At 45.9% G+C, this 14,761-nt stretch overlaps 1 protein-coding gene across 2 annotated transcripts in view; it reads left to right on the plus strand.

Moving 5' to 3' along the window:
* IFT140 (intraflagellar transport 140) overlaps positions 1-14,761 on the plus strand; it is a 1,808,590-nt gene that overhangs the window by 1,642,693 nt on the left and 151,136 nt on the right. For both annotated transcript variants that reach the window (XM_085628169.1, XM_085628168.1), the window contains exon 29: positions 10,246-10,387. In XM_085628169.1, the coding sequence (XP_085484295.1) occupies positions 10,246-10,387 (142 nt within the window). The remainder of the gene's footprint in view (positions 1-10,245; positions 10,388-14,761) is intronic.

The raw sequence follows: 14,761 nt of genomic DNA on the forward strand, positions 1-14,761 counted from the left end.
AGAGCAGTGACAGGCTGAATGGCCTCTCCAGACCGGCAGCTACTGGTGGGGGGTGCTATAAACACAGTGTTCAATAATCAGTTAGACTGCTCAGCTCAACGGCAGGAACAAACAGGGGCCTTGTCCAGGAGTGGGAGAGAAAGGCTGCAGGATCTGAGGCTAGTGGACATAATGGCACTCCCTCCACCCTCACAAAATGGATTATACATTCCATTCCCATGCCCATAAGACCTACTCCAGGGTTGACTATTTTATTGGTTCCCAATCCCTGCTTCCCACGCACTCAGACCATGCCACACTGACCTTGACACTAGCAATATCTCTCGCAAACAGACCACCATACTCTTGGCGGTTGCGCAAAACCCTGCTTCATCGCCCCGCAGTAGTGCAGCGCCTAACCAAGACACTGGAGGGATTCTTAGCCTTCAGCGATCCCCGGATATCTCAATAGCGTCCCTATGGGAAACGCTCAAGCTAGTGGCAAGGGGGAATCTCATTGCCACGTCCTCAGCGGACAACAAGATCTGCAGGGACAAAAGAGAAGAACTTTCCAAACAAATGCGAGAACTAGAATGTATACATAAGCAGACTGGGGCGCCTCAGGTGTGGCGGCAATTGGAGGCAGTGCACTCGCAGCTGGCTGGCCCTGACCTTGACAGGGCAGAGTATGCTGCCCTATGACTGAAGCACTCGTTTTCCTCAGGGGGGATAGATGTGGGCACCTGCGTGCCCAGTGGCTACGGTCCAGAAAGGTTCGCTACGCGACTGGCTCTGAGCATACTAGAGATGCAGACATCTCTCGTGTGTTCCGGGAGTTTTACGCCTTATTGTATACAACGCAACAACTGTCCGAACTGGACTCTCTAAATTACTTCCAGGTGAGAACCCATTCCTGATTGACTCCGGATCAGGCCTCCACTCTTGACAGCCCAATTCGTATTGAGGAGGTGATCTCAGCCATTGCGTGGCTCAAACACCTTAAATTTCCGGGCCCGATGAGGTTACCGCTATTTTTTTACAAAACCATCTGTACTATTCTGGCTCCGATACTAACCAGACTCTTTAATGCGATAGGGGATACTTCCAACATCCCGCCCACAATGCTCCTTGCCACCGTTGTCCTCCCTAAGCCTGGCAAGGATGGTCGGTACTGCGCCTCTTACCGGCCAATATCCCTATTGAATATTGACCTAAATTTCTTTACAGGAATCTTGGCTGCTAGGTTTGGGCCACTGATGCCGGGCTTGGTGGAAACAGACCAGGCGGGGTTCATGGCGACCAGGCAATGTGGCGACAAAACACGGAGACTACTTCACCTCCTCGATAAGGCCCACCATCAACCGGTGGAGCGAGTAGTGTTATCTGTCGACGCTGAAAAGGCGTTCTAAAGGGTGCATTGGCCATTCCTGGAGGCCACCCTGGAGCGATTCGCAGTGGGGAACTGCTTGCGCAAGTGAGTACTCAGTAACTACAGCCATGGTCAGAGTGAATGGATATATCTCAGAGTCTTACCCGATAGCACGGGGAACAAGGCAGGGGTGCCCGCTTTCTCCACTGCTATTTGCTCTGTATATGGAGCCCTAAGCTCAGAGGATGTGGGACAATCCTCAGAACACAGGGGTCCGGTTTGGGGGAGAACGCCACACCATAAGTTTATACGCGGACGATGTCATCTCTACACTTGAGGTCCTCCTGACTTCGATTCCGGCTTTTCTCACAGAACTAAATACGTTTGCTGCAGCTTCAGGCTTCCGGGTTAATGTCTCTAAGTCACAAGCTTTGGGGTTCTCCCTACAGCCCTCTACCAGGGACGACCTCAAACAGATATGCCCAATTCAGTGGGATTTGGAAACAATACTGTACCTGGGCGTAAAGCTGGCGACCTCAAAGGATACAGTCACCTTAAATTACAATCATCTCCTGTCGCAGACTCGGCGGGATCTTCACCGCTGGCGGTCATTTCGTCTCTCGTGGCTGGGCCACGTGGTGGCACTCAAATTGAATGTGCTTCCGAAAATATTATATCTCTTCTAAACGCTCCTTGTAGAGCCTCTCCCTGGTATTTTGAAATCGCTTCAACAAGAGTTTCTCTCTTTTGTCTGGGCGGATACAAAACCTAGGATGGATAGGGACTTGAGCTAAAACCCCCAGGGGAGGGTGGCCTCAGGATCCTCAATATTGATTGCTACAACCAGGCTGCTCAGCTGCGGGTCTTGGTGGAATGGTCCCACAGTGAATCTGAAAAGCATTGACTTTTTATAGAACGAGCCTTGGCCGGCCAGTCCCTGTGGAAGATCCCCTTTATCCATAATAAATCTCGGTGCCCCTCAGGGCTCTACAGATCGCCGGTCACGTGGGCAACCCTAAGGGCTTGGGATGCGACCGCTGTACGATGCAGCCTCACCTCCTTTCCATCTTTTCTCACGCCTATAACCAACAATCACGGGGCACGAATAGGACCCCCACGTTCCAAGGGCGGTTTCATAGGATGTGGTATGTATTAGGCTTGGAACGTATCTCCCTTTTGCTCCAGGGGGACGGTGCCTCCTTTGCGGAACTGTGGCACCCTTTTCTGACTTTGCTGAGCTCAGAATCCTTGGAACTGTACTTGCCGCAGATATTTGCGCTCACTGTGTCTCCCTGAGCTGCTGCAAGACCCGGCCCAATCCCCATCAACATGAGGCACCCTGCGGCGGCTCTGATGTTTCTTTCTGTTGTTCCCTTGGGTGGCTGGGGGGAGGAGCACAACTAGGGTGGGGGCTGGGAGGAGATGGGGGAGATGGGGTTCTGTTTTTGTCTCTTGCCTTATTGTCTTGCACACCCTGCTTGGCTTCCCGCAGATGGTACTGTATTGTTTAATTGCATTTTTGTCTTTATCAATAAAAAGATCAAAACCTAAAAGAGGCACTTTCCTACACTCATCCTGCTTTTTCAAGTAGGCCACGAGCACTTCAGTTTTCATTGTTCCCCGTTGGTCTCACCAGTGCCCCTTGGGTGTTGACGAAAGTGATGGTTGCTGCTAATCTAAAGAAATTGGGAATACAATCCTTCCTGTACCTCTATGACTGGTTGCTAAAGACGGGCTCGCTTAAAAAAAATTGTAAATCCCCTCCAGACGACAGACGATCTGTTGTCAACTCAGGGATTTAACATCAACATCCCAAAGTCTCACCTGACTCCTTCACAGAAGCTCCCCTTCATTGGACACATCCTGAACACTGTGCTGTTTCGAGCCTTCTATCCACCTCAACAAGTCCAGGGCATTTGAGCTATGATCCCAATGTTTCAACCTTTGACTTGGGTCTCAGTGAGAGCAGCTTCTTGGTTTCCTCCACCCTGCGAGTGGCCTACCTGTTCACACCAGGTGGCACTTGCGGGCTCTGCAGGGGGCCTGAAGTTTCAGTAGGCTCAGCACCAAGAGAACATCTCAGATTCCATCCAGGTGTTGGAGGAGATTGAAAAAGATCTTCAGTGGTGGATGCTGGACTGCAGCCAGACTGGCAGCAGACTCCTCACCCTACTCCACCCAGAGGTAACATCTGTGATGGGTGCATCGTGCTTGGTTGGGGATGCCATCTGGGAGAGGTGTAGATCAGAGGACTCTGGTCTCTGATGGAAAACTGCCTCAACATCAACCTGTTGGAGTTTCCTCCTGTCCATCAAGGCAGAACAGGTGCAGATCCTTATGGACAACACCACCGCCATGTGCTTCTGCAACAAGCATGTGTTTCTTAAAAGGGCTGACCCACAGGTTTATTCTGAATTCTTTTGTGATGCCCCAATGGGAACTGAATCTCATTCTCACATTTCTAATGTACACCTCATTTGAAGCAAGGCACAGTTGTCCACTAAGTTTACTAATCCTAAAGACAGTGGTCCTCGTAGCGATCACGTCAGCCTGTCGCGTGAGTGGGCTATAAACACTCTGTTCAATAACTGTACATCACCTTCTTTCGGGACACACCAGTTCTAAGGACTAAGGTGGCGTTTCTTGCAAGAGTTGTAACCCTCCTCCACAAGAGGCAGTCTGTGACCCTGCCAGCGTTATTTGCCCCCTCCCCATCCATCTAAGAAGCAAAAAGACTTCATCAGTTATACCCTAAGAGCGCGTTTAGCTGCTACAGGGACCATCGGGTGGATTATCAGCTCTTCATTGGGTTCTCTGGAACAAAGAAGAGGAAGGCAGTGCAGAAACTGATTATAGTCAGATGGACTTTTCTCTGTATTAACATCTGCTATGAACTGGAAAAGAAACAGCCTCAGGAAGGCTGCCACTTATGCCCTGGTGCATGGGGTGTCTGTTTTGGACATCCGTCAAGCAGATCCGTTGGTGCCAGTCCACACGTTTACAAGGCACTATTGCATGGAAAGCAAGGTCCGGCTGGATAGGCATTGTGCATATTTGGTACTGCAGACTTTTCTGGTCTAAACCATTCTACCAACCCACCAACTGGGGAGGTACTGGTTTGGTATCTATTTGCAGGGTGAGGAATAAGTGGTTAGAAGTATCCATCAGAAGAACATGGTACTTACCTTCAGTAACGCTTTTTCTGGTGGATACGCTATCTAACCGCAGATTCCTCACTGACCCAAACTGCTCCGTGTTCTGTGGAATTGACTCCCTTGGTCCATATTAAAAAAGATTCTAATGTGAAGCTGCACTTGAAATATTATGCATTCATTAGACACCGCCTCATAGATGCTTGTAATGTTTGATAGACACTTAATGTAACATTACTTAAATGCAAATGCCAATGTGGACAACTCTTCATGTTATACTGAAATCCACTCGGGACTGGCTATTATTTGTCTGCACCAAAGTCGACAAGGGAACACATAACTTAGTCTTTCCTGTACCTAATTAAGCATACAGTTATGTGAAGCTGTACTCAAATATTATGCATTAATTAGATTCCACATCCTCATAGCTTGTAATGTTTTACATACGTTTAATGTAACATTACCTAATGCAAATACCAGTGCAGACATTTTTTCATGTTATATTGCAGTCCATTTAAGAATGGCTATTGCCTATCGGCACTAGAGTTGACAATATGCCATGCATATGCTATGTATGTACTGATGGTTGAATAAACAATAAATGGAATTTGACAAAAAAGGTTCTACCTAGAGATATGCACACTGGCACAATCTGATCATTGATGGCTCAGAGTCTGTTGTACGGACAGATATTAAAAAGAAACTGGGGTAGACACGGAGGTGATGGTTTTATTGTGGCCCCTATATCACTTCTGGGGCGGGATGGACCTATAGAGAGCTGCATGATGCCACCTACCACAAGGGTATAGTTGAGAAAAATCTCCAGATCCATTCTCGCACATGGTGGTTTTCACAAGGTGAGGAATCTGCGGTTAGATAGAGTATCCACCAGAAAGGGAGTTATCAATGGTAAGTATCTTGTTCGTTATGCTTTTAGGTGTTCATGCAGTGGAAGAATGCCTTTTTGCCTGAAAATGTCAAGTGGGACTTTGAGAAATATGGCAAAGATTAGACATTGTGGTAGGCAGGAGGATGCTCGAAGTGTCTGTTGTCCGTAAAAGTGCAATATGAGAATTCCGAAGAGTATGGAGAAGAGATCTCTACTTCCAAAACCAACTCTACCCCCTGCCAAAGCCCCTACAGATGCTGCTTGGTGTCAAGATAGTGCTCTATGTTAAAGAAGATGAACCCTTCAACTTAGAGAAGACCATTGACATTGAAATAGCATTCACAACTAACTCAGCAACTCTTGCAGTGACTGGAAAGGCACTTAATGTCAACTTCACTTACTCTACAGATTACTTTCCAGTGAGCTAAGTGGCCCTGGTAATTGAAATTCTGACTTCTGTTTTACCAGTGTCGCGTAATGTGCCTTTCAGGGTAGATTGTGACAATTTCCCTTATGGTATTTACTTCACCAAAAATCGCTTTCCACCGTTGAGGACTCTTATTCACTGGAGATTCAACATGGCAAGAGGAAAATGTCATATTTCTCAGATAAATAAAAAGAAACACACTCTCCCGGTTGTTACACTCTCAAAGGGAAAACACTCCTGGAAAGCATCACTTGTACAGGAGGTCCCCACAATCCCCACTGTATGTTGTCTTAAAAAACTACAACCACCACAACACATTTTTTGTTGGATGTGTGGAGATGTTTACCCGGTACACACCGATTCTCCTCCATCAGGGGTTTCATCAGTGGAAAGCATAACTATGTTCTGTGAAGTATTGGCGATAGGTACAGCCAAAGGCAGGTATTCATTTTGGCTCCTTCTTCAAAGTTGCCAGTAATCTTTTAGACTCTTTATTTAGAGCCATCTATGAGAGCTGCTGCTCATCTCTGCTTTGGTAAAATCAGCTGTTCCTTGTTGCAAAAGAGTGCAGACCCCTGGAAGAGGCTTGTCTATTCTTGGTGGTTATTACACACCCAGATTCAGTAATTATGGCAGCAACCCTGAAAAATCATGCAACTCCTGTTTGCAGCTGTGTCGATAATGCCTCATGACCACAAGAGAAAGAAGTTAGACTCACTAGGCAGAAGCGTCACTGGAGCTTCCAAGATACAGCAAGCACAATGATGTGTTTTGGGGAGTAGATACAGTGATTTACGGAAGATCTTTCTCCAGGCAAAACAGAGAACTTTCAGAAGGTCATCAAAAGGCAACATGGTCTCTAACCAGAATATGAACACAGCCACATATTCCTAAGCTCCGTGCATGGCTGTTATCCTGAGTTGACTCTCTGATGCTATAATGGCCCCTCAGTGTATATTCAATTTTCCTTTGCCGGAACTATACTGTTTAGAAGCTTGATGACAATAATATGAACAGGGTGAATTCTGATGTTAACACTCTAAAATCAGTGGGCATAGAGAAAAAGAATATTGAAAACGCCAATACAGTTCTTAAGATAGCGGATTTTACTGGCAGATGGTTCAGGGCTGTTAGTGGTATCAGAAACAGCAGCCACAACAACAACAAAAACAGTTGTATAAGGAAGCTAGAAGACACACAGAACAGCAACCACCTGTGGATCAAAACAAAGCCTCCAGCTGGAGGCATGCCATAACTTTCTCCTTCAAACTCTGCTGTCCACCATTCAGATAGGGGGAAGCATCATGAATCATGTTAAAGAGTGGCAAGAAATCACAAAAGGATAATGGTGCACAATATATTGTTAAATGGTTATGCCTTGACCTTCTATACATCTCCTTTGATAGTTGACTCAGTAACACCAAGACAAAAAAACGTTGTTTAAATTCTTCTGGAAAAGCAAACTTTAAGAGGGCTATCTTTTCCTTGCAAGGGAGGGAGGGGAATATATGAGGTCCTGAAGCTGGTGCTTCGGGAGATGCCGAGCAACCTTCTTCCACGTCTACAGAACTATGAAGAAAATCCTCAAATGACAGACTCAGAGGATATATGTGTAAGTGAATTACTTGCTGCGCGTGCTTTTTCACTGAAGTCTGTTGAACAATGGCTGATTTTTTTGTTTGATCAAAGTGAATTTATTTCTGTGTTGTGTGTCATATGCGGTTATATTTATCCACTGTTCAGACTCTGTGAGAACTGGATGAATGTAAGTTATTTCATATATTAAACTATAGAACCTTAAGATGGTGTACTTTTTTTTTCACCTCAGTGCATATGTATGTACATTAAATGGTCAACAAAACACTTTTCAGAATACACGCATTCACTGGTTTGACATCACTGCTGATAACTGGTTTCTCATTTTGTTGATGTTACAATGCTCCCATAGGAAAGTCCTCTGATCAAGCTCCGCTTCTTAATGTAAACCCCACCACGCTTACAGTAAAAAGACACAGCCCTTGGGGGGGGGGTGGGGGGGGGGGTTAATAAGTCCCGAAATAAAGAGTAGAACATACTGTGCTCTGGTAAATAGAGAAAGCCCAAGACATTTCACGTGAAAGGGTGATGTTAAACTTCAATTATGCAAAACCCCTTCAAAAATCATTATAATCATTGTCAAACATGTAATCCCAAACATACAATTATGCACCATTCACTTGGGCACAGTGGATAACACACACAAGAATACTGATCTCCCACATAAGGTCATTTAATGAAAAGGAGCAGAGTCCATTCTTTTAGATAGAGAACTGCTGTCCGTGGATCTCTTTGTAAAAAAACCCCAAAGAAATGAAACACCAAACCATAAGATTTAACTCCTGTTGTAATGGTATAGAGCTAATTGAAAGTCATAAGATGGACAAGCTCCTTCTATACACTTTTCTCCCATTCTGCTGAATAATTTCAAGGTCCTATTTGTTTGCAGGTGATGCTGAATAACTACAGTTCTCTATCCTTTCTTTTCGGTTACTAAATGTTGATGCAATACACCCACTTCCTCAGTGAGACCTACTTTCGTCCATATGTAGGTCTATGGTTAGTTTGGTTTTTCTCCCTTAATATCTTTCTTAGGAGGTTTAACTGACCCCCAAGTGATGGCTTTTTTTGTATCCTATACATCACTTTGAGAAGCCTGTCTATGGACTTTAAATCTGAAGACACCAGTGTCTAAAATCACACTGGGGGACTCAAGCACTCAGTGAGTGACCTTTCATCCTCAAGGGTTTTGACATTGAAACTGTATATTAGGACCTGGATTGTTTTAGATTAATATGATGTTTGGTCTGCATGAAATTTCACCAATCAAATATTTCTGGCATCTCTAAGAAAGACAGAACATAAAGGGCATGATTTTCAGTGATGTCTCAAAGGACAATATAAAAAGGGTAAAATAAAAAAACTGCCCTTGTCTCATTGCTTTTGCGCTGAATCGCTGTGCCCACAATACTATTGCAAAGTTGGATGTTTAGTTGCAAATTCCATGATTGCCTATTCTGTTTCACTTGAAAGTGAATAATGCACCACATTGCTTGGCATTAACAACGAATGTATGACGATACTTAGCATGCCATTACTACGCATGCATTTAGTGCGATTTTTTTACATTGCAAACGGCATTAGTACGCATTATATTACTACGCTTACCTTAACTTCGTAAAAGCATGAATAATACTTCGCATTCCACTACTATGTGTACATGCCCCTACACTACACATACATGACGACACTACACAGAAACCTTTAACACTACACACCACTACTCTTCCCTAAACCCTAAATCACTACCCCAGCACAACTTCCTACACTACAAAAACACAACACTACCCTGAACCCTAGCACGCCACTCCCAGCACGACCCCCTACACTACATATACACCAAAACACTACCCTAAACCATACGACCCACCTACACTACCCTTAACCCTAAAACACTAACCTAAACTACACATACACCACAACACTAATCCCTAAAACACTACCCCAGCACGACCCCCTACTCTACACATACACCACAACACTACCCTAAACCCTACACTCAAACCTTAAACACTACACATACCCCTTAACACTACCCTCAACCCTTAAACTGTACCCCCAGCACGACCCCCTACTCTACAAAAACACACTACATCCCCCTTACCACACTCTCCTCGTGGTTCCTCTCTCCTCCTGGGACCTTCCTCACGTCGTCTCCGAGGAGCGGTGCACGTCGTTGTGAGGAAACAGCCTCAGTTTCCTTACAACTACTTGGATCGATTTCTTTTCAAGCATACCATTACAACGCATGCGTAGTAACAATGCTTGCGATGTAACAACATGCGTACTAATGGTACGCGTTGTAACATCGCAAGCGTAGTAACGCTTGCGAAGTAATGGTATGCGCAGTAGCAGCCGCGCACTAAAGGCTGTTTACCATTAACAACACTACAGGAAAATATGGGGGTGCAAGCATTTCTGATGATGTGTTTAATTCCAACTTGCTTTATTAACAGAAGGAATCAAAGATTCCTAAACAGTTCATACAAATTCAGTCTGTGATAGCTAGAAGCATTGCAAGGCAGCATGAAAGGTCTGGAGTCAGGTGTTAACATTTACAGAAAGAATTGTCATCTCTTAACATAGTTCTTATGTGTAGTTTGAACTGAGAACCAATAATTTAGTCTTCTCTGCACTTTTGTTCTTTGTCACCGTACTTACAAATAAAGTATTTGCTCCAGATGAGCTTTTACAGATGAGAAACATTACATAAAAGCCCTTTCCTGAAATTTGCACCATGTGCATATTCACATTTCAGATAACCATTCCAAGACGATTTTGGAGATCCATATGAAGTCTATTAAAGTTTCTACCTCTTTCTCTATTTACACAGGGCTTACTCTGAGGACACCAAAGAGGCCGTGAGGCAGTGTGAGCTTCTCTTGGAAGAGCCTGACTTGGACAGTGCCATTCGCATTGGTGATGTGTACGGGCTCCTGGTTGATCATTATTCTCAGCAGGAGGAATTCCAGATGGTAAGAGATTGAGTGATAGCCTGCCATCAGTGCAGGTGATGTGTGTTAAGCCATACAAGCACCAAAGCTGTCTGGAATTTGTATCGCATGATCTAAACTCAAACCTATTCAAAATCTGTATCCAGTAAAATTTCTTTCAGCCCTCTATGTGAATGGGTCAAGGCGGCTCTTGACAGTCGTTTTTCAACAGATCTCATCCCAAGAGCTGTGAAGTATTCATATCAAGTCATAGAACCAAGAAAATCTACTTCATGTGATTAGAGCCAAAGAGCAATCTAGGTTCTGTGCCACGGGAGAGGTTCGGCCTGCCAGTGGTCTGTGTTGAGTGATATAATTCCTCCGAACTGTGTGTCGAGATCCAAGTTCTAAATCCATTAGTTATATCTGTCAAATGGTCAATGCTATTAGAGATTTGTATAAATTGGAATGAGCTGAAGAATTTGAGCATTATTATTTCTTATATTCAAATGGTTTGAGGACTGGAGTGACAATTGTACTGAAAACTCATCCCTTGTAGTTGCACATTTCAAAAGAGGCTAAGTTTGTAGATGTTTAAGTACATGAGTTAAAGACAGGCGAATTATGTAATAGTGACAGTAAATGCTGATATCAAACCAGAGCCAGGATATATTGTTGGAACGTTTATTGGATGGAATGCCTTACTTTGAAGAAAGTATTGCGGCTCTAGTGATGAAATTGCACTTTTAATGTTAGGGTCATTCTTTTTCTCAGTCATCTTTATTTCTGATTCTTTTCATGCTTAAACAAGAACTTGTAAATATACCAATCATGCTATTGTCATATTAATTCTCAGATACAGTACACATGTCTTCTTAATTTATATAGATCTATATTTTTACTTGGTGCTAATTTTAAATTATATAATTCAGACACATCACAAGATACTAAGTAAGTTTTATGGAGCAAAGTTCCCATTATGCTATTCTTTTGCAGTCTATAGTTGTTCTAATTATAATAATAATTCTAATCTAAGTGCATTCATAGGGCTACTGTGATGAAGTTGTTTATCATACCCCTACAGATAGTTATAACCTCTGCTCAATATTTCTTCATCTGTTGTCTACTCAAACATGACCTTTTTTTATGCCCTCTTGCAAGGAATCTCTTCGCTGCAGCCAATATATGGCGATACAGCATTTTTCTTAACAAAATTTCAACGTCGTAAAATTATGCTTTATTGCTCTTTTGTAGGTCTCGCTAGCGTAGGCTGCGCGCATGCGAAGTCTCGCTGGCGAGATTTAATGATATGGGGTATTTTCTGTAAGGGGCATTAAGCCCCACCCCTCTTTTCCATTGGCTGGCGTCACCGTTCATGCTAAACGGTGGCCAGCCATTGGAAAAGAGCTGTTGGTGATGAATTTGCTCGGCTTTCTGAGCCGTCCCATTTGGACGGGCTCGTCTGCCTTCCTTCTGCTGCAAAAGGTTTCTTATCTTCATGGGGCCAAACACATGGCCCTATAAAGACAAGAAACCTTTTAGCAGGCGAGGCCGTCCAAGTGGGACGGCATAAAAACCCAAACGTCATGGCGAGCGCTTGTTTCTCCTGCAGCACGAAAGGAGTAGCCGCGGGGGCGGGAGTTGCCGAAGCCACAGCTGCTGGCAGCACCTCAGGGGCGACAATAGTTTTTCCAGGGACTGTCCCCGGCCAGGCCGAGCTCCCTCCCCGGGTCACAGGAGGCCGGGCAGGGCAGAAACAGAAGGGGCGGAGTGCTGTCGGACCTGCAGGACCAGGGCATGCTGTATCAGTGTGCTCTGCAGAGAGCGTGTCTGCATCACCAAGGGACGGCAGCTCTGGGGTGAAACTTACCAACCAAACTCCGGCACAAACCTCTTTTGCAAGACCCCCCCTGCTTCTTACCCTGCAGCACCTCCTGCAGGACCCTCTGAACCCACCTGGACTCTATCCTGCAGCACCATAGCCGGTCCGGTCACTCCGACGTGACCCTCTTCTGTATGACCCTGCTGGCTCCTACCCAGCAGTACCTCCTGCAGGACCCACCGGGACCCTGTCCTCCAGGTCCCTACAGGAGCACACTCAGGTCCCTACAGGAGCACCCTCTTGTGCAGGACCCACCCAGACCCGTACCCTCCAGCCCCCTCCGACTGGACCCTCACAGGGGACCCTATCCTACAGCACCTACCGGGCGGCTGCGGGATCTGTCGAGATCTAGTCTCGGTTTTACGATCCCAGCAGGACACCGCCTGGACTGTCCTCTGTAGCCCGCCCTGGCAGGACCTACCTGGGCCACCCTGCGACCGAGCCTCCTGTAACTACCCCAAATTGGTCCCCCTGGGAGAGACTACCTTTAGCCTGCGGGACGGACCTTATTTGTTGAAGGACGGTGTTTCTCACTCGAGACACTGAGGCAGGAAAAACTCACTGGCAGATTGAGAGATGCCCAGGACAGAGACCGCCAGGGGAAAGAGTTTCAGAGAGAGAACGCGAGAAAGGGGGGGAGCCCAGGGGCGGTGGATGGGAGATGGTTTAGGAATCAACCGAGTTCATGAGTGTGAATGACAGAGACAGGCTCAGATAGGGATAGAGAGGGCGTTAGAGACTGAGAGCGGGGTAGGGGGGAGACAGGAGAGAGAGAGAAGGTGGGGGTAACGGACATAAATATATGTGGAGTGAGAAAAAGAGAGAGACACATGGGGCAGGAAAATAAGGACAGGGTCAGACAGTGACAGGTACAGACAGATCGAGGCACTCTGGGACAGACGGAAATAGCTCGAGACACCAGGAAGAGGCAGACACAGGTAGAGCGCGATAGCCATGAAGATACATAGACCGAGAGAGTCGGGGACATCCAGTCAGTGACAGAAAGAGACCCAGCCCGGCCCGGAGGATGGAACGCAAGGACCGGAAGAAGATCCACTTTGCGGTGTCCGCTCTGCCCACCCAGTTCGATGCCCGCGCCGTGAAATGGTAAGGCCCCAGAGTTTAACTGTCACGAGTTTTCGGAAGTTTTGTTTTTCCACAGGTGAAGATGTGAAAGTGCACAGGAGCACACCGTGCGCCCTCCCTGTTCACACACTGACACAAAACACATGACCGGGTGCAGCACCAGCTGGGGCCGTGGTGAGTGCATCTGAGGTGGTGCTCGGCGCTGTGACTTAGTCAATTTAGGTGAAAATCTAGGGTGCACGCATCAGATTTAGGGTGGGGGAAGGGGTGGGCGTTTATTTGCGGTGGACACTGGCATAGTCACAGATGATAGCCCTCACTGTGGCAACAAGAGTCACGAGGGGGCAGCAGTGGCACAGGGATGCCCTTAACCAAGGCCATGGGCAGCATGATGAACGGGACATGGGATGGCTGCCGCACAGTGGCCACTGAGCTGTACCGCAAAATGACCCCCCCAAACACACACAAAGAATTTGAAGATGGGTCCCATAGTATCAGGGTTGCATTAGGAGTAAAAATTGCCCCGGGTACGCTAAAAAAAAAGTGGCATATTGCCTTTCCGCAAAACACTATTTCTGCAAAATTTTATTTTAAAAAAAGGGGGGGGGGGGTTTAAAAAAAATGCACTGATTAATTTACACTGGTGAAACACACCTGAAAAAAAGGGAGGCCTCTTTTGCTCAGGCCCCCTGCCCCCGCTCAATATGCATATATTAAAGGACCAGCCCAGCGAGAGAAAGGGAATGACACCTCTGCCTTTGATAAGAGGGAGGTAATGGACGCCCATCTACCTCTAGAAAGGCCACACACTGGGACGCTGGCGGCATCGTACAACGCAGAAACCACCCAAATTGCCCCCACCCCCAGGCTGCTAAAATAAACATTTGCAATGCAATAGGTCTCGCATTTGCAAGACTTTGAGCTACTGGCATTGTAAATGACGAACCTGATTTTAAAAATAGATAAATAAAAAGTATTGTCATTTATCTTTATCTAATCGGGTGTTGTGAAATGTTCTACCACGTGCCCAAGTGCCTGTGTAGTGTTGTGGGCTTCACTGCATAAATACGGATGGTGAGTCTGGGGTGAGTCGTTGTGATCACCTTGGATGTAGGCCGCATCTTGCATACATACTCCCACGTGCTTCTGAGGGGTACATTATGATTCCTCTGAGGCGAGAGGTGGGTGCCTCGTGGGCCTACTCCATTTGATAAAGGTGTGTGCTCACTAGAGAGGACACGTGTGGTGTGCACACTCATCCACACTAATGTTTGGGTACATCCAAGAGAGAAGCCCATTAACTTGTATGGAAAATAGGTTTATTGTATGAGGGTGAAAGTAAAACAAACAAACATAACAGCCATCACTTTTTATATGTAACCAAAGCCACATAACATGAGGTACACATGCACTACAAATTACACACAAGAGTAGCACACTATATAACT

This window comes from Triturus cristatus, chromosome 10 (genome assembly GCF_964204655.1).
Source record: "Triturus cristatus chromosome 10, aTriCri1.1, whole genome shotgun sequence".
NCBI lineage: Eukaryota > Metazoa > Chordata > Amphibia > Caudata > Salamandridae > Triturus > Triturus cristatus.